Raw genomic sequence first — 24,090 nt, forward strand, 5'->3', positions numbered from 1 at the left:
CAATTATGAGTAGATAAATTACACACTCAGAAAAGCATTGAAAGGAGACAAATAGGGAGGTCCAGCCACTTGGAGAATTCTCACCATTGCTGTGTGACAAGTGGGAAAATGTAGTCCGCCAGTCATTATCACAAAATAAACCTTCCTGTTAACAGCACTGTTTTCAAACCTAATGCACAGAAGATAATTGAACTATATATCAGTTATATAAATGCATGGACGACGTTGCATTGATAGAGGTAAAAAAATCTTTATTGAGTCACAGGTCAAGTCCAAAGTGACTAAATGCAATACAGATACAATTCCTCATGCGGCCCCTGTCATCACTGCAGTGCACTGGAAATCTGGCGAGTCCAGAAGCAGCGGATGGGTTTATGACAAACCGTCATCCACAAAGCAGAAAACATAAAAGAGTTTTGAGGTACTCTCAGCTACTTGAGACCGTTAAAAAGACCACAGAACAAAAGGTAAACATATCAAAGAACAGAGAAGCTGCAAGTATGTACAAAGTGTAAGTGTCAGGTACACAAAACATCTCAAGGCTCTTAATACATCGAGACTGCTTTTGGTCACGAGATATAAGGTTATGGCATATTCAGATCACAGGAACACTCCTCCTTGCGCATGTTGTGTAATTGTAACCAGATAATAGTTCGAAGTGGTTTGTCTTTTACCAGATTGTGCAGGTGAGATTTTTTCTTTGTAGCTTAGAATGAAACTTCAGTCTACTAGTAACTTTTCCTTTTAACTGATAATGCTTTCTCTGAAAGCTCTGACCAAACTGCTACTCCATCCCGATGTATTGTAGTTTTATTTATCAAAAGCACCAAAACTGATATGAACAAAGGTGTTACAGGTAGTTACAGCTGTAGGAATAAAGTGAACTTTTGGCATACATCATCTCTGTAACTGCAACAAGCCTTCATAACAAAAGAGAAAGAAGTTTTATTGTTAGCGCTGCCTAGACGACACAAAGCCACTGAAACCATAAACGATGTCTGACAATTAGCTTAGCAACTATAACACAATGAATTGATTAAATTGCCGTTTTAACATTTACAGAAATAAACATGAAATAGTGGATGTTCAAAACATCCTTCTGCCACACAACATTTCGTACATGGAGGTTTGATTTGACATCAGTAAGTATTTCAGGTGTTCACAGATGAAGTTTGCCAAACCTCTTCTTGGCCAAATAATAATGGAGAGAAGCTGCAAATCGCTCATGGAAATGACAAAATCAGGAAGAGAAATTTAATCCTCCAAACATTTCTGTTAAAATGGCCACTTAAAATGTGCCCAAGGCATTCTGCTGGCTTCAGAAAGTGTGCAAACCATCACTGATTCTACAAAACTTCCAGGGAAAAAAAAACAGACATGAACTTTGTCCTAACAGGTCTGCCTAGATTTACAGTCTGGTTAAAAGTTTCGCTTAAACTGATGAACGAGAGCTGGTGGCAAGGCAGAGAGAAAGTGATTGTTTTAGTGCACATGAGTGGAGAGAGGGGTGCTGTGTTAGGAGAGGGTATGTCGGGGTAGGGCGCTTTCACCAATCCTCTTGCAGAGCCTTGATGTCAATGTGAACGTCGTTGCGTGACCTTTCAAATGAAAAACAAAAGTCTTTCCCCTCCCCACATAATGAATAGTAGAAAAATGAATTAAAAAAATAACACAAAAATAAAGTAAAACAAGCTTGAGGCTTAGCAGTCGCTCTTCCAAAGTTTGATGGTTTTGTCATTTTCTAGTGCTGCTGATGCGATGATATTTTCTGTGGGGTGACATGCGGTTGAGATCACCACATCTACAAAGAAAAAAAAAAAAGCAAGATTAGTTTCAATCTACATTAGAGGTGCATAAATATTAGCATGAACAAAAAAAGATTTATCAACTGAGCCATGAACTGAAATTTCTGGAACTACGTGTCCCTGAGCAAAGGGGGTTAATATCAAAAGTAGCAGTCAGTATCTGCTGTGTCAAATATGACAACCAAAAAAAGCTAAGTATTACTGAAATAAAAGAAATGTGTCAAGCTTAGCTCAAGCTATTAGCAGGAAGTGTTTAAACTGTTGGGCTTACGCTTCTTCGTGAAGTTTTGCTCCTACCTGTGTGACCCTGTAGTTTCTGTACAATCTCCTTGGTCTGAAGGTTCCAGATATAGACCATGTTGTCCTCTGAACCAGAGACAATCCACTTAAAAAGAAAAAAACTCTTTCAAAATGTAAAATCACTTTCGGCAATGACAATTTAATGGTTCTGAACAGCACTAATGGTTGCCTGTGTTAGTGTGATATGCTTAAAAAATTGATTAGTATAGTGTAGAGCCAACATACCTTTCCACCAGTGACAGAGAAATTAGCAAATATGCAGTACTTCTCATTTTTATGACCGGTATAAGTTTTTAAACACTAAACAAGGAAAAAGGATATTGTTATACACAGATTAAGCTTGATTTTTATTTTATTTTATTAAAACAATGCACTAACTAAACAGATAAATTCTAACCTTTCCTTTGCTGTAGTCCCAAAGCTTCAAAGTGCTAAAACACAAAGGGAATGAATGTGTTTATGGATTAATATAAATTTCATGATTTTTCTCTTTTTTTAAAGAATGAGCAGCATAAAGGGAAATCTATGACTCACTTATCCAGAGTGGCAGCCAGGATGTATTTGCCATTGGGGGAGAACTTCACAAAAGACACAGGTGGGTTGTCATCATCTGTTGAATATTTGCAAATGTATGCATTATTTATAATGGCCATTTATGTTTTAAAATCTTCTTACTTAAGATGTTGTACATTTAGTGTATTTGACCAGTTTCTTGTTGGCTAAATGTTGTTTGATAAGAACAGTGTTTCATAAACACTAGCTATGTTTCCATCCATACATTTATATGCAAATTTTGGGTTAGCGCATTAAAAAAAAAAAAAGTAAACACAAAGATGTACATAAATTCTAAAAATGTGCATAAAAAAAACAAAAAACAAACAAACACGTATGCGCTCAATTGAGGTGCATTTTTATTCAATAAGACATTCACATAAACTTTAATGGAAATACATTTACCGAATAAATCTCTTGATAGGCAACAAAAAAAGTGATCTGCCCCAAGAGAGGATGTGATTGGATAACTGGACTAACCAGCAGATGAGGTTTCATTGCACAGCATCTCAAATGTTGGTTTGCTCACTCAAATGCCTGAGCCAAAGTCTGTCATCAAAATGGTTGGGTATAATAACCTCCCAGAATTGTCTCAAACAATTGTTCCCCCAAACACCAAGCATCCAAACACAAGATAATATTACAGATTTTGCTGCATTTCATTTATGATGTACGAAAAAAGAGCCACAAAGGCTTCTCTGATTGCAGCAATGTTCATTTTTATTACAGATATTTTGCACAAATTTACAAGTAACGATTTTGCTCTCTTGAACACATGGGGTGGAAACGGTGGTTTATTCACAATGTTTTATGCGGTTAAATTCTCTTCTTTGGATGGAAACATAACTACTTTCAAGGAAAAAATTATTGCCTTTGAAAATAGTCTGAACAAGTGCTTGTGTGTAAGACACTGGTCAACTTACCGATAAGTGTTTTAAGGCACTGGCCTGACGCTGTGTCCCAGATCCGGCTGTTTAAAAGTCAAGTAAGTAGTTGTTATTAGTTAGTTATGCATCTGACATATTCTCAAAATAATGTTCACAGCCAAAGCTCACTCACCAAAGTCCATCATAACTGCTGGACACAATCAATGAACCATCTCTGTTGAAATGAACCTATAATAAACAAAAAAATACACAATTCAAAAAGAAAATATCACTTAAAAGTACATCACCCACCCAATGTACAGGGTTGTGAATTTGACTATTTGATCATCATAGGTAAAAAAAAACAACAACACACACCGCAGAGACAGGGTCCGAGTGAGCTGGCAGCGTCTTCAGACATTTCCCCGTTTTAACATCCCAAATCCTCACGCTCTCATCAAACTGTCGGAGAGATAATAATTAGAATGCATCATGCATGTATGCCATAATTAACAAAATTGTAAAATATAAAATGATGAATGGACTTACAGATCCAGATACAATGAGATTGGACTGAGGGTTAAAGTTACAGCAAAATACATAGTTGCTGTGACCCTTCAGTGTTTTTAAACACTTTCCCTGGTGAAAAACAGAAAGGGAAAACGAATATGATAAATTGTGCCATAACAATTAAAGCCCAGATGCTTTAAATTCTATATTAAAAGGTTCAGTTTTGTGATGTTGACTTACAGAGCTCACATCCCAGATCTTCAGGGTCTTATCATCGGAAGCTGAGACCAGCAGGTTGGAGTCAGAGGACCAGGCCACGTCTGAGATGCCCTGCAGATGAGAGCAAACCAGGTCAGTCACCCAGTGCAGTAAAAGCAGCACTACTCTGAGGTCATGGATCTTTTGAGATACTCACAAGTTTGTGTCCAGATATTGTCTTCTCAAACTTGCCATCATATGCACCCCATATTTTGATCAACTTATCAGCAGCTGGATGAGCAGAAACAAACCATTTTTCATTAAAAGCTAATCATTAATTCAATCATAAATTGTTGAATTAAATAAACATTAATTGGCTGCAATTAAAATAAATTTGAAATCATGGTATGGTTTAGCGTGATCACTGGTGTCATGTGGAATGGCTTAGTTCACAGTAAATGCTGCTCACAAACTCGTACTCTGCATGTCAATTATAACATGCATTTGGGAACACAATGTGCACCTGGACCACTTTATCTTCACATCTGCATAATTTCCAAAAAATTGTGTTATAAAGATTACAAACATTACTTTTATAAAGAAGCATTTACAAACCTTTTGTGAATTAAACACAGACTTAAAGGTATCCCTGTAATTTTCTGCTAAAATAAATAAATAAAATAAATATATAATATATGAGGGGTGTAACAGTTCCCGGAAGTCAAGGTAAAGTACGTACCTCGGTTTTGGGGTCACAGTCAGCAACAAATACTAGTTTTTTTTTTTTTCATTTATTTTGAACAGACAGTAGTGCAAATTACAGTTTGTTCCACCTAGCAACACGTAGTCCCCCCTGAGGTAGTTGGTACAGTACAGCCTCCTTTAGTGTATTAAGCACTAAGCAGTAAAGAATGAATTTTTTTATAGGGCTGATAAGTTATTTGGTCACAATCAGCTATAAAACTGAAAAGTTTTTGTACTCCTGTAGTCATCTTCTCTCTAGCTCCGGTGACTGGCACATCTGGATGATGTCATTTAATAAACGTGTTGTGCCTTGCCTACGCTGTCATTTTCTCAGCGAGTGAGAGTTCATTAATATGCTGTGACAATGGCGGATGCACAAAGTTCAATATTACACTATTTCAAGAAATCATGGAGAGATGAGCGAGAAGGAGAAAAAGAGCCTACTTCACCTTTCCACGGGGAGAGAGCGAGAGAAGCGGCATCTGAGGCTTCCTGTTTCCAGGAGACGCATATTTCATCACTGGACTTCAACGACATAAACCGGCACAATGCCAAATGATTTTTGTCTCATTATAACAGGGGAAACTACTTAAAATACTCTGTCACTTATGGTCATAAAGATAAGTGTATTTGTGTACACTCACAATAAAAAAAAGAAATATAAGTGCTTTTGAAAAATAAAGACGACAAACAGGATGCCGCTTTCTGCCATCCCGGTTTCCTTTCCGTGAAGTTTGTGGAAAAATGTATAGAAACTCAGCGTATAGGCTACTAGCAAGCTCTTGTGTGCAATCAGAACTCTTGTTTTGGTGGATATATTGTCTTTTCTATTGTGGCAGTTAGCAAACAGCATTGCATTACTGTGTGCGCCACATTCTGGATTGGTGTGTGGACTGACTGTATTTGTCATCTGACTGTTTGCACCAAACCGTGACGGTTCAGGACGAATACATGTACCGTTACACCCCTAATATCTCTCTCTCTCTCTAAATATATGCCTTGTATAAATACATACATATATAAAAATTAAATCTATTTAAATTAACGTAGAGTTGTGAGAAAATAGGTGTGTCGGGTTCAAGAAAATTTTGACTGGCAACATTTTTTTGGGAAGCCCTGTGCTATATGCTAGAACTATTCTCAATGAGTATGAGTGCTGTATTTATACAAGTACTTACATGAGCTGGCGAGCCACTCCCCACTTGGACTGAACTTGACAGAAGAGACTGCTTTTGTATGGCCAGCCAGTGTGAATTTCAAGGTGTAGTTTGGCTTCACAGGTGCTGACTGAGATAGAGCAGAACTCGCATCATTAATGACACAATAAAGAGAAATGATAGTCACAGATCATAAGCACATTGCTGTAATAATGCTGCTATATCATTTATAACAGTATATCTGTTAGACAACATCAAAATGATCCATAACCATGCAGAAAACTATTCCAAACGGTGTCGCAGAGGGACAGTCCTGGCAATGTTTTTACCTTGCTCTGGCTGGCGGAGGCAGATGATGCCGGCTGTGTTTTAGTAGCCTCTGTGTCTGGTTTCTTCTCCTCAGTTGCCATGGCGACCAAGTTAGAGAGAACGGGTTTATAGGAGCAAGTTCAACGTCAACCTGACTGTCCAACAGAGAAGTACTGATGAGCATATGTATGATATTAGTCTTCGAATTTGGATGACACAATAAATGGAGGAATTCGGTTGGGCGTTATCACATCATAATCTGTAATTGATCATCAAAATTGTTCAGGTGCGAATCCTGTGTGGGTGTTACTCAATAGGCCTACATGTAAAACTATCGAGCACATGTCAGCTTACTGATTGGTTGTCACAACATCTTTACAATATGAATAGCATACAGTTCTTCCCGCTCGTGTCTATATATTTAATTTACCTTTGCAAATGTAATCCTTGCAGAATATGCAATATGTTTATCATTTTAGAAATACATTAAAGCATTTTGTACTGCCCTAATTAAGCTACGTAATGTGGTATGTGTGTAAACTTCTGTTACAAAACAAATAGTAACTACATTTAATTTACACTAAAAATCCTGTTCAAATGTCTAAATACTTAAAATTACGTTTTAAAATATTGTTTTGGGTTCTCATTGTTCCTGGTTTGTCCAGGGCTGTGAATCTGCCCCCCTGACAAAAAGCCTACAGGTGCTCTAAGTACTTTGGTTTCCCAGCATGCTCTGCATGCTTGAGCTTTTCCCCACTATATGATGTTGAGATCCCAGCTTTACCGATGAGGAAAATTAAAAAATAAAGCACCAACAGTGTGTAAACAAATAAATAGGACAATAAATTCAGGTTCAATTTATTTTTTAAATGAATAAAATTAATACAACTTTACAATCTTTCAAATTCTGGAAGGACTGTACCGTTTTAAGCACACCTGTACATGTAAACACACTTTGCACACTGTATATAACTAATTTGGACATTTTTTTATTGTGTGTATACTAATAAAATCAAAAGACAAAAGGTTGACTTAAGTAAAAAAAAAAAATTAAAAAAACATTTAATAATACAGTCTGATATAACAGTGTTTCCTCGCCACAACATGCATGGCAAGACTGTTGGCATTGGCAATGGGACATTGACTTCAGCCTAAAATCATCTGGATAAACACCCAAGCTAAAACCTAGATATAATTTACAAAGCTCGTGTCTGTGTCAGGAGCAGACCAGTGAAAACACCACCACTGTTAGCTGCTAGTGCTAGGCTATCTGAGAGACGCGGGGCCTCAGAGAAACGATGGATCACCTGCGATCTAACAGATAGTATATCTGTGTAATTAACACAACTTCGTGTCCAAAATCATGGTTTTACCGCGATCGTTTCAGTCGTCAGTCCCATTCCCCATAACATAAATGAAGCACAGATTGATGTATCTCTTTTCTCTGCACACATGCCTATCTCTCTCTCTCTCCCATACATTCAGACAACAAAAGCAGCGAGTAAAATCACTCACCGGCGGCTGCTGAGGAGGTAATAAGAGCTGCTTTCGGCTTCTGGTATGAGTCCACTACTGGGTTTGGGAGGAGATTTGTTCATGAATCGCGCGCTAGGCCGTTTTGACCATGCAATGATCAAGTGATCGTACTGAATACGATGGTGGATGAGCGCCTCTCTCCACCGCAAGCTCAGGCGGTAATGTGGCAGTGACAACAACTCCGCATGCGCAAAGCTCAACGGCAGACCAAGAGGGACAATTTTTCAAACGCCGATCTAGACCCTACCGTGCACAATGTAATTATGCTAATCTTTATATTACTTGAAAGTAGATCTACCAAATACGTTGTTTATATTTTGCAAGTATTTCTGATCGTCATAATTTTTTACAAATATTATAAAAATCTAGCTGTATTATACATTATGTGGCATTAAAGCATAATACACATGCATGCAAAGCATATATACACATGCATGTATATATTTAAGAAAAATGTGTTATTTATATATAAAAAAATTATATTTATATATAATATAAACTATATAAATATATATACAGTATATGTATGCAAATATTTCTTAAATATATACATGCATGTGTGTGTATTTATATATACAAAATAATTATACACAGTACACACACAAATATTATGTAAACACAAACTTTTATTTTGGATGCGATTAATCGCGATTAATCTTTTGACAGCCCTAATATATATATATATATATATATATATATATATAGTTAGTGCTATGTGCTTTAAATAAATAAATACAATTTTATTAAAAAAATTATACATAAAACAGTGCATTGCTTTAGAAAAAAATTATTACAAAGTAATAATAATTTAACTTAACATAAACTAAATATTTTATAAATAATATTTACTGATATTTATATTTTTTTCTCAGTATAAATTGGGTCAATATAAATATATATTTTTAAATAGCCTTTTAAGAAATCAAATACACTGCTGAACAATAACCTATAGTTTGTATTCTAAAATATTTTTCCTATATTTTCCTATATTTGACAATGTTATGATTTACAAACACAATTATTTACAAATTCGTTTATGTTTTACAAACAAGTAAGTTATTTAGACTATGTAAAAATGTCAATTAGCACTACATTAACATTTACTTTATTATGATGAAAACACCCTGAGATGGCTTGAAAAACACAAATAAACCATATATTGCTGTAATCATATGTTATTGTTAATAAACGTCGCCGTTTCATCAGTCAAAACTTTTCTTTTTCTTTATTCAGCTTCAGGGATAGCTGGATACCTTTGACCAAATAAGGGATTTCCTGGAATGTCATAAGTTATTACTTCCATGAGTCCATTTTGGACTTTCTGGATAGAGTGCCCTCTGGTTTCCAGTATGAGTGGAGATTATGGGTGTATAGCGCTTCATACTTACATTACATCGTTTAGGATAAGAATAAACTGCCGGGTCATGTAGCCAGTATCTTGTCCATTGAATTTAAATCTAGATGTATTTACATTGGCCCATGAGAACCTCTACGTGAACTCACTTTCCCGAAAAAAGGGGGGGCGAATTTACGTTTTATTAAAAGTGCAGAGGACTTAAGTTATAGAAATAAGAAAATCAACATGTAATCTCAGTGGGAATAAAATAAAGAAGAATAAAGGAGTCGCACTATTACTACTAAACAGCAAATGGCTTGGCGTTGGACATAGCGCGCCAATGCGCATGCGCACAACGCTCCGTCCGTGTACCTCATCTCTGTGCTGCTGCCCAGCCTCCAAACAAGCGACGAGCCACTAGGATCTCCACACGCTTGCCCCTTTCCTAAAGCCCCTGAGTGAGTAATGGTCTACATTTTTAATTAAACAACATATTTTAACATTGTAATTCGCCTTCCATGTCAAAATTGTAATATTGTTCGCGTTCAATCAGTGAGTCTCACGAGAAGCCGTTAGCAAGTGGCTAGTTGTTTTCAACAAAGCGACAGTACAACAAAGCCTCTCTGAAGTAACATGACCAAATTAGCTCGTTCACTCGCTAAGCAGTTATATGCCTCTTTATTTAGCTATAATTTCTTTGTATGTATTACGGGTGGGTGTGAATCAGTAATAGAGGCTCGGGAAGGTGTTGAGGCGGTCAGCGTGGATGCTAACTCTGTTAGCCAGCTGTAGCTGCGCGCCATCTTTATATGTGTGACTGACTCTGTGCTAAAGCTAATCAGCTGCTCGTTCTGCGCGCCGGTTCTATTTTCTCTTGTGCAGATACACCAGGAGGCTGTTTATTTTATACATATGCTGTTTGATGGTTATATTTGTGGCGGGAGGCTGGAGTTATGGAATATAAAGGCTGCGTTGGAAATAATTCATTTTGATTAACGTTGCATTTTCTCCTAGTCGCGGCATGGGTGTGCAGCAGTTAGATGAGAATTAATCTAATGTTTGTTTTAGCCGTTTTGGGTGTTGATACTCTTGTTATTAGTAAACGTGAGTTAAAAATAAATAAATTAAATGCATATTTTAAAGGGAACAATTAATTTCATTTTGAAACGGTGAGTGGACCTAGTCCAGTGAGGCGGCATGATTGTTTACGCGGTAATGCTGCGACTAACTTACTGCTGTCGTTTCACACATGTAAACTCATTAATATTTGCTGATGAAAATAAATGTATAGGTGTAGTTTTCACCATTCTGTCATAATTTTTTCATACCCAAGGTGAACTTTCTGTGTTGCGAAAAAGTCTCAGTCACTATTTACTTCCATTTCATCTTCCATACCATAAAAGTGAATGGTGACTGAGACCCGTCATTCTGCTCCTTTTGTATTCCTGAGAAAAGTCATGCTGGCTTGAAACAGCTGAAGAATTAAATCATGACAGAATTTTCTTAAATAAATGCTTTCAGGGAAGGATTAGAAAACGGGGTGTTATTTGACATGTCAAGAACATAATCCATCATTTTAGCATTTCCAGGTCGGAATGAATGTCCATGTTATTACCTGTCAGCACGCTCAATTTATAATAGCTCAGCTTGTACACATGTATGGGATTCTTTACAAATTGAGTTGTCACTGCTTATGTTTTGTGTATGGACAATTGGAGGCTTGTTATAATACGGGAAATTATTCTTAAAGTTGGCATGACATGGTATATGTCATAACTCAATCTTCTGGTGAAGCGACAGACATCTCTGTGGTGATGTGTGCTTGATTTCTCTAATCATTTGGTTCGCTTACCCTTTCTTAAAATGAACTGCAAGCTCACATTCAGTTCTGCCTCCAATCAAGTGATCACTGGTGGATAAAACCAAGTTCCTGCTCTACATTTTTATTCCTTTCCCTGAAAATGTTTAACTAAGATAGGCTATTCATTCCGTTCACAATATGGAAGAGATCTGTCGCTACATTAGTTTCATTGTGCCTTAAAGTGTGAACTATTTTAATATAATTGCAGTATTGTTAGTCTTTTAACATCATAAAGCTTTTAAATGCATTGGTAAGCGTTTGTTCTGACTCGTGTTATGTTTCTTGTTTTTTAGAGGTCAAAGGTTGGGTCCTGCAATGGGATGTGGTCTCTCTCAGATGACTGAAGAGCTAAAAGAGAGAGAAACTGAAAAGCATAAAGAGAAATCAAATTGAAAATAAGTCTGCCTGTGCAGAATATTATTAAGACCCCTTTCCCCCCCATTAAGCTGTTTTCCCCCTCTTTGCCAAAATGTCAACGGTCACTTCAGCAACCCCAGAGCCTCCTGCAGTTGCCAACCCTCCTCCGCCTGAAGTGACTAACCCTACCAAACCTGGCCGCAAGACTAACCAGCTGCAGTACATGCAAAATGTAGTTGTAAAGACGCTGTGGAGGCACCAATTTGCATGGCCTTTCTACCAGCCTGTTGATGCTGTTAAGCTTGGTCTTCCGGTGAGTGGTTATAGCTGTTTTAGCATCCATCATTTTGAATAATCATAAATCTAGGCTCTGTTTTCCCCTGAGCATGAGAGCTTGTCAATTAGTTGATCCTTATTGATTTTTATATTAATGTGATGTTGAAAGACTTTCTGCTTCTTTTTGGTGTCCAGGACTATCACAAGATCATAAAGAGCCCAATGGACATGGGCACCATCAAGAAAAGACTTGAGAGCGTGTACTACTGGAGTGCAAGCGAGTGTATGCAGGACTTCAACACAATGTTCACAAACTGTTATATATATAACAAGGTATGGCTTGGCTCAATCCGTTTTAAAAGTTCAGGGATGAGGCTGCTTTGGCAAATCCAATTCATTCTTGTTTCCTTTTTTAGCCAACAGATGACATTGTGTTGATGGCACAAGCATTAGAGAAGATCTTCCTTCAGAAAGTGGCCCTGATGCCTCAGGAAGAGGTTGAGCTTCTTCCTCCTGCTCCGAAGGGTAAAGGGCGCAAACCAGCTGGACCTGGTAAAATTGAAATTGTCTGAATGACGAATAACGTTCTGTGTTCATACGCAAGTAAAAACAAATTGTTATTTTTCTAATTATACAAATGCAGGTCAGCAGGATGTGTCCGTCTCCTCTGGCTCGCCCACTTCTGTTTTCCCTGATGCCACCTCACCGAGTTCAGAGACAGCGGTCGCATCTCCAGCTCCAGCTCCAGCTCCCACGATCACCCCTAGCTTACCAGCTGTGCAAAACACAACCGCTGCCGCCATGATACCCGCCATGCCTCCGTCGCAACCCATGGTCAAAGTAAGTTGCAGGACCTCTTAAAGGGGAATCATTATGCAAAATTCACTTTTATGTTGTTTTTGAACGTATTTGTGTGTCCGCTGTGTGTGTACACAACCACCCTATTGTGGTAAAAATCCATCCACTCCATTTGGTATTTTCCCCATAAATGTAAAACAGCAATTCAGGAATGTACTCCAATGTGATGTCACATTGGAACAGGCCCCGCCCACGACTGGCAACGGAGTCTGCAACATTAGCTTAGCTCCTCCCCTCAGTGAGCTGTGCACAGTCCGCCATGTTTATCTCCTTGCCAGAGCATTTAAGATATCTATTCTAATTAAAGCTACTAGTTGTTCAATCAAGAGCAGTGAGTGATTTTCAGTTTTTTTCTTTTATTAATTCATATTAACAGCATATACAGCAGTAGGTACTGTATATTATGCTGCTGTCACTTTAATACATATATATCTAATTTACCTATGCGGTTTCTTTCCCTGTGGTTTGTTCACATACTTAACCAACTGTTTATGTGAATTTTGTGTGTATTTGACAGTTTAAGCGCAATAAGATGTGAAAGAAAACTTAGTTTAATCCTCACTGGACGGGCTGTCTGGACATTCAGCTTTCTGTGCGCGTGGCCGCGTGCCTTAGAAAAGCATATATCAGAAGTTTATGAAGAACTGCAACGTCACGTGAGCGTGACCATGATAGAGATGATAATCAAAACCAAACAGATGTTTTGTTCGTTTTTGGCAGAGTATCCTAGGCATGAGCTGTAAAGGCTCCACCCTCTTCTGGATAGGGGGCGGGGAGCAGCAACTCATTTGCATTTAAAGATACACATATGAAAACTGCGTGTTTTTGCTTCCACTCAAAAATGTTAATAATATATATAATATACACCACAGAATATAATAAATTATCTGTGGGGTATTTTGAGCTGAAACTTCAGACACATTCTGGCGGAGACCTGAGACTTACTGTACATCTTTTGAAAAGGGCATGCTAGGTCCCCATTAAAATATCACAAGATAAATGCAGTGCCTAACCACCGGCTTTGTGTTTCTCCGTGTGTGCTTTGTTCTGTTTCCTAGAAGAAGGGGGTAAAGAGGAAAGCAGACACAACCACCCCTACTACCTCTGCCATCACCGCGAGCAGGAGTCAGTCGCCCACCCCTCCTTTAGAAGGCAAAGAGGGAAAAGTGGCATCCAGGCGAGAGAGCACTGGTCGCCCCATCAAACCACCTAAAAAGGATTTTGAAGATGGTGAACTAGGCGTGCACGGAGGCAAAAAGGGCAGGCTTTCAGAGCAACTCAAGTACTGCGAGGTCATCCTTAAAGAAATGCTCTCCAAAAAACACGCTGCATATGCCTGGCCTTTTTATAAGCCTGTTGACGCGGAGGCTCTTGAGTTACATGACTACCATGACATAATCAAACACCCCATGGACTTAAGCACAGTGAAAGTATGTTGATTTTGCATAAAAAGCTGTTATAATGCCTTGATTTTTATTGTTACAAGTGATCAATTAATGCAGTTTAGTGCTAGTTTTTGAATTAATTTCGAAATTTTTCCCCCACTGCTTGCAGAAAAAAATGGACAGTCGAGAGTACCAGGATGCACAGAGTTTTGCTGCAGATGTCAGATTAATGTTCTCAAATTGTTACAAGTACAACCCACCTGATCATGAGGTGGTCGCTATGGCCAGAAAGCTGCAGGTGAGGTCTCTCTCCCCACCCATTTGGCAATCTTTCCTTTTACACACCTTTAATTTCATTATTTCAAAAGAATTATTGAATAGTTTAGTGACATTTTTCTTCTTTCTTTTCTCTCAGGATGTCTTTGAAATGCGTTTTGCAAAGATGCCTGATGAGCCAGTGGAAGTGGCTGGGGCAGGCGGTGTAGGCGGGGCCGGTGTGGTCAGTAAGAGTACTGTCAGCAGTGAGAGCAGTGGCGACTCCTCTACCTCTGACAGCTCCGACTCCGAGGAGGAGAGGGCCACCCGGCTCGCCGAGCTGCAGGAACAGGTGGGTGCGGAACAGGTGGGTTTCAAAACAAGGATCAAGTACCCTTAATCTCTCCAGGCTCGGAGATGTTCTCTCAGGCCTCTTGATATGTCAACCTTTCTGATTATCCTTTTCACACTACACCCACATGACTGTTTCAATCAATGCTTTTGCTCTGTAAGACCTAGAGGGGCTTCCACTTAAAATAACTCTCTCTGTTTTCAGTTTGGATTGTGTACTGATACGTAGAGCTGCGTTTTAGCCCTCTACCGCAACCAGCTGCATATATTGCTTTGCATTAAATTCCTAAATGTAGATGTAGCATTTTTTTGTGTGGCTTTGTTTCTCTTACTGTAGCACTATATCATATTTTCTTCCCTTGCCATTTTTTTTACCAGTGTATCTCTTTGGAGCACCCCATTGGTAGCAGACAGGGGATAAAAAACGGGTGCACCAAGAATAATCAGGTGATTTTATTTTTTTATTTCCCTGTCCCTGCCTATGAACATTGTGTATTAGCTATACTAGTTGCCTTCATTATTTGTATTAGATGGTCAAGCGCATGATAATGGATAGTGAGATCAGCGGTAGAGGGTTAAAAGCGGCAGAAAAATGTTGACTTTGTTGGGTGGAGTTGGGAACCCAGCTGTGTGGGTGTTTTGGATGGAAGTGCTGAAAGTTGTGGGAATGAATAGATAAGTGTGTGTTGAATGTGTATGTGAAATGTCTTTGTTCATGTTGGCTTGCTTTGCGTTTAGACAAAATATTGATAGTTCCAGAAAACAATTAGAGGTTCTAACTGCCCTTTATCCACATTTATGCCTTTAAAGCATTTTAATGTGACCTGGATTTAAGAAATGTTTTCATAGGATGCCAACAGTCTCGTTCTGTGCTTCAACATTTAGCATGGCTGTGTGGTTAATAGGTGTGAAAAAAAATCCCGTATTGTCACAATTCACTGTTTTGGGTTGTTGTGTAAATAGCAGATATGTTGCCTTGCATTGAATAGGAAATGTAATACACATAACGATTATCCATATTGTAAAATTTTATTGTTGGTATTTTAAATTAGCCATAAGCTGTCACAATAGATGCCACATTGTAAAATTACAGACATTTCGTGAAATGTTGTCAGGATATATAGTGTATCTGGCCATTGTGAGGCACTAGTAAGCAGCAAAAGCATTGCTAGACACAAGCATGCCATTATATTTTAAATAATGTACTTTTTATGGAACTGTTTCACCTCTAGTAGTAAAGGGCAGAATTGCTTCTGAAACCTTAGATACTATTTCCTTTCATTCTGTTTTTCTGAAATACACCCTGTACTTGGAATCACAGAAAAAAACAGACATGAATGATTTTTTTGCTGTTAAAAAGAATTTGGGTAGGGAGTTTGTTTATTTATTTATTTATATCAGTAATGACAGTTGTTTTGCATTTGTTTTGTTCTATAATTCATGAACAAATGTAAATGTCTTGTGCAATAAGTGATGCTTTTCCTGACGTCGAGCAAATCACTAACACCCCCTTCTTGGCTCTCCCCAGCTGAAAGCTGTCCACGAACAGCTAGCCGCTCTTTCTCAGGCCCCCGTAAGTAAACCAAAGAAAAAGAAAGAGAAGAAAGAAAAGGATAAGAAAAAGAAAGAGATCAAGCTCAACAAATCCAAGCCAGAGGAGAAAGGCAAGCCAGTACAGCCACCGAAACCAGCCCAGCAGAAAAAGGGCCCTGCCAGAAAGGCTAACAGCACTGTTCCAGGCAACAGGTTTGCTTCTTTTTGAGCTGTTCTGGTTTTGTATTGTAGCTTGAGTTTGAAACAATCATTTAACCCTTAATCACTCTTTGGGGTCAATATGACCCCAATGGACTTTTCCTTCATTTTTTAAAAATGTTACCTTCATCTCAGGGGCATGAAACTCTGTGACTTTTCCTAAATAATCTATCTAAACATGCACAAAAAAACTGGGCTTGATTTGGTTGTTCTAAAGGTGTGTAAAAAAAAATTTACCTTTTAAGGTCTTTGGGGTCAAAATGACCCCACATTGAAAATGAATGGGAAAATGAAAAAAATGACTTTTTTTTATTTTGTTTGTCAAAAAAATAAAATTAAATCCATTATAAATCTGAAAATTTCTACATATAAACCAAGGTCTGGTCCTAGAGCATAAATAAAAAGTAGAACGAACTTTCTATCTCATACACACACACACACACACACACACACAAACACATAAACAAACACACAAATGTATGTGTTTGCAACAGAGAGCATTTTTACAGAAATTGGCAAATAAAATAAACAAAACTGGCATCAATTTAAAAAAAATTTACATTTAAATCAAGGTCTGGTCCTAGAGCATAAACCCAAAGTGGAACGAACTTTCTATCTCATACACACACACACACAAACACACACAAACACACACAAACACACACATGTATGTCACTGCAACAGAGAGCATTTTTATAGAAATTGGCAAATAAAATAAATAAAACTGGCATAAATCTAAAAAAAATTTACATTTAAATCAAGGTCTGGTCCTAGAGCATAAAACCAAAGTGGAACAAACTTTCTATCTCATACACACACACACACAAACACACACAAACACACACGTGTATGTCCCTGCAACAGAGAGCATTTTTATAGAAATTGGCAAATAAAATAAACAAAACTGGCATAAATCTAAAAAAAATTACATTTAAATCAAGGTCTGGTCCTAGAGAATAAACCCAAAGTGGAACAAACTTTCTATCTCATACACACACTCACACAAACACACACAAACACACACATGTATGTCAATGCAACAGAGAGCATTTTTATAGAAATTGGCAAATAAAATCAACTAAACTGCCATAAATCTGAAAAATGTCACATATGCAACATGGAACAAGCTTGTACACACACACACACACACACACACACACCCACACACACACACACACACACACACACCCACACACACACACACACACCACAGTCATGTCATAGTGGTGACTTGTAATGGTTCTGCAAATGTATGTATAATAATTTGCAAAAGCAGATAATTCAAAATATATCAGAAAACAACAAATTCTAACTCTGACAAAAATACAGATTTTTTATGTATTTCAAAATGTTTAAATAAATATTCACAAAATATATATCATAAAGTTGTGAGGAGAAGTTGAAGCATCAAGAACAATGAAGTGAAAATGAATGAGTCTCTATGGCCCTCTATTGGATATATGTGGTCATTGCACTTTCTTTCTTTAATTATAATTTCTAAAGTTTTTCCACAAACCAGCAGATGTCAGTATTCTATCCCTTACACATAGAGCAATGTCCAAAAACTATTTAGATTTAATTAAGATCATCATTTAAGTGATTTTTTCTTTAAAAAATCATTTTTCATGAGACAATTTATGGCCTAGTTATGTAATTGTGCAGTAAATAGGTAAAAAAATTCAAAATTTCCACAAAAACACAGCATAAATGTATAGTTGAGAAGTAAATAAAAAAAATGATATATAGTTTCCATATAAAAAATGTATATTTCCTTATGCAATCGCTCTTTAAAAGTTTGGGGTCAAAATGACCCCAAAGACCTTAAGTGTTGTCCTTTTTTAGGAGTGATTAAGGGTTAAGCTATAAAGTGTTTCTGCTCTATGATTGTAACCTTTACAGGCAACCAAAGAAGGGTGGCAGAGGTCCAGGCTACGAGTCTGACGAGGAGATGTCACTCCCCATGACGTACGACGAGAAACGGCAACTTAGCCTCGACATCAACCGGCTTCCTGGAGAGAAGTTGGGTAGGGTGGTCCACATCATTCAGTCCAGAGAGCCTTCGCTGCGGGATTCCAACCCTGACGAAATCGAAATAGATTTTGAGACGCTCAAACCTTCCACTTTACGTGAGCTGGAGCGATATGTCAAGTCCTGTTTACAGAAGAAACAGAGGAAACCTCCACGTAAGTGCACACTCTTGGCCAACACGCATAGCTAAATGCCAGATGGCACTGCTGTCACTTGTTGTGATTAATGCTAAATGGGCACCATAAATGTAAGGATTTGGTCTCTATGGGCACTAAATATTGTGAGTTGGTCATGTCACGTAAGGTGAGAGTGTCAGGTGATCTTTTACTCCCTTTTCTTTGGGGCACCAGTTAGGAATTTCACCTTTTCAGTAAAATAACTGCCAAAGATTGTTGTTAAATTAACTCCCTCTCATTTACATACTTTTTTTTCATTGACCAATCTGAAGGATTTGTGAGGTATTGTTAAATTGTAGAGCCTCTTCTGCATTCTCAACACAAGGCAGTGTAATCATTTTTTTAACAAAAAGATAAACAAGAGCAAGTCAACACAGCTACTGAATGAATACCATGATGAAGGAATAAAGTGCATAAAATACAAGTGATTAAGTTTGGTGTGGCTATGGCAGTTACATTATCTTATGCAAAGAGAAATTGTTGTTCCTCTAAACTAATTAATAAGGTGAAGATCCTTATTATACATCAAACAAATGAATGACAGATTATTTGTTATTAAACAGCATCAGTTCTATTACCTCTAATGTAAATTAGAAATTTACTGATAATATACAACAATGCCAAGGTTTCTGGACAAAGGTTTGGTTAAGTGATATTTACATTCCACGTGGTTGAATGAGCAGTCCGATGGCGGTGACGTCTTCCGCCAGTTGTGCTGGGTGACAGTTCAGTGGGAAAAGGAGCCAGAATCCATTTCAACAACCTTAAACTTGAAGCTCTGTGGGATGCTGATCTCCTGGAGCACCAAAAGGGGTCCTAAAATCTGGAACAGATGAGGCCCTGAAGTAGGTGCAGAAGGTCCTTAACAACCTGGAACATGCAGACGAAGGGACTTTGAAGTGAAGGTTTTGCTCTCCTGAGCATAACGTTGTTGCAAATGTGTCTGTATGTCTTTGCCTCTCTGGGCCAGACACTCAGAACTTGGTCAATCCGCTTTTGTCTCTGACATGGAGACTCGGGATGTGCTATAGTTGTTTCTGTCTCGCTGGACGAAGACTCTGAATGTAGTGTTTGTTAATGTATCTTTCCTCACAAACTGGGGGTCTCAGAACGTGGCTTTAACTGTTGCTGCCTTACAAGCTGTAGACTCAGAGCATGTAATCTGTTTCTGTTACACCTTTTGCAGGCTGGAGACTCAGGACGTTGTATCTTTTACAGTCTCTCTAGATAGGTGACTCAGAACTTTGATCAGAATCTTTGCCTTCCCTGTTATGGGCCGGAGGCTGAGGAAAAAGGAGTGTATGTTGAAACTGTACATTTATCCCTTTCTGAGGAGGAGATTGCAAGTTGGAGCTTCTCCGTTCCAGTTCTCCATTCCATTTCTCACTTTCCAAACCACCACCAGAATACCTCTGGCAATGTTCTAAACAAATAGTCCAAACAAGATAAAAAAAGATTAAACTGTCATGCATGCAGTCAGTTGCACATTAACAACTGAATTTGTTTAGGATGTTGCACTACAAATAGCTGTCATTGAGGATACTTATTTCTAATGGATGTTTTGGAGTTTACATTCTTTTTAAGGTTTCCAAACATAGTTATGAATGGATTTGGATGGATCATTGTGACCTACCTTTGTTTCAGCCATTATTGCTGTATACAAAAGGTCCTTAACTCTTTCCCCGCCAGTGTTTAAAAAAAAAAAAGTTGCCAGCCACCTGCAGCGTTTTTGATCATTTTCACAAATATTTCATGGCCCCCAGAATATTTTGGTGTATGAATATCTGAACTTGCAATATATCTAAAGGAAGAACAGACCCTCTGCTTTTAAACAAAAAATGTGTTTTAAACTTAGCCTGTGTTTTGATCAGGAGATCAATGAGAAGTCCTGCCCTTCCTGCGCTTGAGGTGTCTGTCAATTGTCCTAGCATCCTTATCTGATGGTATTGGCCTTTTTTTTTTTTTTTTTTTTGTGCCAGTCCACCAAGATTCAGTCGAAATTTAGCAAACCTTTCTCCACTGTTGCAATTTAGAGAGGGGCCCTGTCATAAAACTGGGCCCTGGAATGTGCCGTTCACAACACGCTATATGGGTCGTTATCAAAATATGGTGACTATATAAAACTGATGGTGTTTTTTTTATTATCATTAAATACATTGCTAATCATGGTCGCACTTTACCATAAGGTTCATTAGTTAACATTAATGTATCAACTTACATGAACTAACAATGAGCAAAACATTTGTTACAGTATTATTCATCTTTGTTAATGTTAGTTAATAAAAATACAGCTGTTCATTGTTTGTTCATGTTAGTTCACAGTGGGTTAACTAATAACACATACAACCTTTGATTTTAATAATGTATTTGTAAATGTTGAAATTAATATTAACTAAGATTAATAAATGCTGTAGAAGTATTTTTTATTCTTAGATCATGGTAACATTGTAAAGTGTTACCCTAATCAATCGCTAAGGACAACTTGACAGTTTTTTTTTTTTTTTTTTTTTTTTTTGGTATGCAAATATAAAGTTTGTTGGTTTCAGTAACCCTTGTGTTTGTCTCTTTGGTCTCAGAGAAAGGAGGCTCAGGCCCCTCTCGGCTCAGCGGCAGCAGCAGTTCCTCAGACTCGGGCAGCAGCAGCTCCAGTGGCTCCACTTCAGACAGCAGTGACTCCGACTGAACACTTTTTATTTACTTTTTTATTTTAAAAAAAAAAACATTGTATGCAGTCAAGGTTATTTCTCCTCTGAGACTTTTTATAAGAAAAGAGACAATAAAAATGCATCATGTCAGAACATTTTTTTCTTTTGGAAATGTCATGAAGAAAATTACAGATAAAAAAGCAAACTAATAAATTGCTTTTTATTTCCACTGACTCTGAAAGGGATGTCCAAATGTCAATCTTCAACGAGAGGAAGTCTTGAAGCATACTTTACAGTTCCAGTTCTCTTCTTTGGCGTCCTGGTAATGTTGTATGTTGCCATTGCAAACTTAAGCCATCCCATCTCACCAGAGAGTGCGGAAAACAGAAAGCTCACATTCTTCTCTCCTGAGTTCACTTTTGCACCAGTCTGTTGTATTTATTGGTGTTTTTTTTTTTTTTTTTTTTTTGCTGTGGCCTGATATTTCCCCATTGGGCGCTGTGCCATTATTGATTTTTTTATTATTTGTTCCTTATATTAATGTCCTCTCATAAACTAAAAAGTGTCTGAAAATCATGCCTTTCCCAATAGTCACAAATCTTTTAAATGGTATGGGGAACAAATTGCTTTAATTAGCATAACTAGCTCTTTAAAGTTAATTTGGCCATTTTTATAGCTGTAGAACAATTATACAACAATCTCATACTCTCCAGCTAATATATGTATGGTAGAGGAAAATATTTTCATGGGAATCAAGTAGATTTGATGGTTTTCTTCAGATGCTTTGCAATGACGTGAACATGTAATTCAGTCAGCTGGACTTGCAGACTTCCTGTTTTATTAAACGTCTTGGTCAGCAATAAATATACTGAGTTCCAAATAGTTTCACCTCTGACTGGCATTTGTACATCAGATAACTTTGAATGAGACTGGGTGTGTTGGTCATGTGGACACTGACACCTGGAAGCAGTAAATGTTATCTGTATCTTGATCTTTACTGCCATATTGTTATAAATCAAATGACGATGCATTTCTTACTGTTTTGACAATGATAGTTAAATCACAGAGTCTTCCTATTCTCATGCTCTTACAAAATTGATTCATGAATGTAAGTCTACAGTAGATCTTATAAATAGTACACCGGTCCAATCATTTGGGTTTTGAATGAGTTGTTTTCCCTTAGAAGTTTTCTAGCTATTCCTCATGTGGATTGCTTTTCTATCCAACAATGCGTTTGATTATTTTCGGATGTGTTTGTAAGATATTGTAATGTCCTCTCTGACTTTTTTTTTTTTTTTTTTTTTTTTTTTTTAACAGTTGAAAGTATTGTAAAGGGATCTGGTGTTTGTTTCATTTTCTGACACATTTGGTTTATGGGCAGCTGTTAAGAAGTCTTTTTAACCCGTTGCAAAATCATTTAATTTTGTAATCATTTTGACAAATCCAAAATTCATGAAGGACATGTTTCTTTCAGACTAATTAAAACACTAATAGATGTAGTCAAATCAATTATTTTTAAGTTGTAGTAATGGTATTCATGGTTTCGTTGTTGTCTGTTGTTTGGGTGCGCATGACTGCAACACTTCCCTGAATCACTTCTGAGTGTCTGATACAAAGTCCTATCCAGTTTCTTTTAATGTTTTCTTTTAGATACAGACTGAAAAGCAAAAATATATGACTATATAGATAAAAAAAAAAATTATATATATTCACAAACTAATTTCATTTTAGGCCCTGTTTTGAAAAGAAAGTTCTTTTTATATTTAAAACAAAGTTTGCTTTTTATCTTTGACATGCATGCTGATTTATTGTATTTTTCTTATACATATTTTTTGAGCTGTTTATAGTTATACTTATGTAAATGTCAGTCAACAAATTCAAGAATACAGTGTGAGTAGATTTAGGCTTGTTTATTGCGATACGGGCCAGAGGTTTGAGATGTTGAGTTGGAGGCAGTAGTAGAAGCTAACATTTGATGTAATTGGAATGTCTTGTACACCGGGGTAAAAAAATTTTTTTCATAAAATAAATGACAAAATGCCTTTATTTTGTGTTTACTTTCAATTTTTGCTCATTTTTTTTTTTTTTTTGTGGATATGCCTTTTTGCAGTTTTGTCAGTATGCTACCATAAAAAACTTTATGAACTATGATATGAATAATTTGTTTTCATAATTTGATTAGTTTTAAGAATTGGTAAAACTAGTCATCTTTTTCACCGTTTGAGGACAGGACCACTGAAGTACCGCCTCTGACCACTAGATGGGAATGGTGTTCCATTTCTCCTGGAGTTGCTTATGTCTGGTATGGTTACAAGACGATTATTGTAAAAAATACATATTACCAGTAAATACACATTTACATATTATGCTAACAGAAGTTATATAATAATAGAAAAAAGTAATGGGGAAAACTGGAGTGATACTGGCCCAATCATTTATTCAGTTACACACTATGCATGTATCGGGTTTTAGTCACTTTCTGAGGGAAGGAACATGTGACTTTGTTGCTGCAGTGTTTAGAACATGGTGCCCACTAACACAATACTGCAGAGAGAGACCAAGATGGATCAATGCTTTTAGTATTGTGACAGCTACTCACATCTGACTCAAAAAGCCATCTTTCATATGCTGATTGTGAATGTTCGATTTTTCCTATTGGACCCAGGGTAAAATAGTCACACTACAGAAAGTTTCCATCTAGACAAGCAAAACATACATGTCTCATCTATGTAAATACTTTCACTGAGGTGAATCGAAGGGCCCTATAAAATGGAGTGAGACTTTACTGTGTTGTATTTTAAGGAATAAAAAGTGGAAATGTATATATAAATTA

At 37.3% G+C, this 24,090-nt stretch overlaps 2 protein-coding genes across 15 annotated transcripts; one reads left to right on the top strand and one right to left on the bottom strand.

Moving 5' to 3' along the window:
- Positions 1-234: 234 nt before the first annotated feature.
- wdr5 (WD repeat domain 5) lies at positions 235-8,145 on the bottom strand. 2 transcript variants are annotated; one of them, XM_079898237.1, is made up of 14 exons: positions 7,957-8,145; positions 6,462-6,596; positions 6,154-6,262; positions 4,449-4,522; positions 4,274-4,363; positions 4,073-4,162; positions 3,902-3,985; positions 3,717-3,772; positions 3,581-3,627; positions 2,640-2,715; positions 2,503-2,536; positions 2,331-2,405; positions 2,103-2,190; positions 235-1,801 (listed from the first exon to the last, which is right to left on the bottom strand). In XM_079898237.1, the coding sequence occupies exons 2-14, from the start codon at positions 6,540-6,542 to the stop codon at positions 1,701-1,703; spliced, it is 1,005 nt and encodes a 334-aa protein (XP_079754363.1). In that variant the 5' UTR covers positions 6,543-6,596; positions 7,957-8,145; the 3' UTR covers positions 235-1,700. The 2 variants fall into 2 exon arrangements, with proteins under 2 accessions (XP_079754363.1, XP_079754364.1); XM_079898238.1 differs by having other exon boundaries at positions 6,462-6,592; positions 7,957-8,137.
- Positions 8,146-9,663: 1,518 nt separating this feature from the next.
- On the top strand, positions 9,664-23,302 carry brd3a (bromodomain containing 3a). Of its 13 annotated transcripts, none has more exons than XM_079898537.1 (12): positions 9,671-9,771; positions 11,468-11,844; positions 12,003-12,140; positions 12,224-12,359; positions 12,451-12,647; positions 13,724-14,095; positions 14,220-14,348; positions 14,466-14,672; positions 15,035-15,103; positions 16,185-16,402; positions 18,308-18,591; positions 21,189-23,302. In XM_079898537.1, the coding sequence occupies exons 2-12, from the start codon at positions 11,644-11,646 to the stop codon at positions 21,293-21,295; spliced, it is 2,058 nt and encodes a 685-aa protein (XP_079754663.1). In that variant the 5' UTR covers positions 9,671-9,771; positions 11,468-11,643; the 3' UTR covers positions 21,296-23,302. The 13 variants fall into 13 exon arrangements, with proteins under 13 accessions (XP_079754675.1, XP_079754663.1, XP_079754669.1 ...); XM_079898543.1 differs by having other exon boundaries at positions 14,466-14,657; XM_079898542.1 differs by having other exon boundaries at positions 13,727-14,095.
- Positions 23,303-24,090: the final 788 nt, after the last annotated feature.

The sequence above is a fragment of the Squalius cephalus genome (genome assembly GCF_949319135.1).
Source record: "Squalius cephalus genome assembly, chromosome: 17".
In the NCBI taxonomy this organism is placed as follows: Eukaryota; Metazoa; Chordata; class Actinopteri; order Cypriniformes; family Leuciscidae; genus Squalius; species Squalius cephalus.

Coding starts and splice junctions, on each gene's coding strand:
- wdr5 (XM_079898237.1), bottom strand. CDS start 6,542: ATGGCAACTGAGGAGAAGAAACCAGACACAGAGGCTACTAAAACACAG. Junction 2,716..3,580: donor GTGCCTTAAAACACTTATCG/GTAAGTTGACCA, acceptor AATATTCAACAG/ATGATGACAACCCACCTGTG. Junction 2,191..2,330: donor TCTCTGTCACTGGTGGAAAG/GTATGTTGGCTC, acceptor TTTCTTTTTAAG/TGGATTGTCTCTGGTTCAGA.
- brd3a (XM_079898537.1), top strand. CDS start 11,644: ATGTCAACGGTCACTTCAGCAACCCCAGAGCCTCCTGCAGTTGCCAAC. Junction 12,141..12,223: donor ACTGTTATATATATAACAAG/GTATGGCTTGGC, acceptor TTCCTTTTTTAG/CCAACAGATGACATTGTGTT. Junction 16,403..18,307: donor AGCACTGTTCCAGGCAACAG/GTTTGCTTCTTT, acceptor TAACCTTTACAG/GCAACCAAAGAAGGGTGGCA.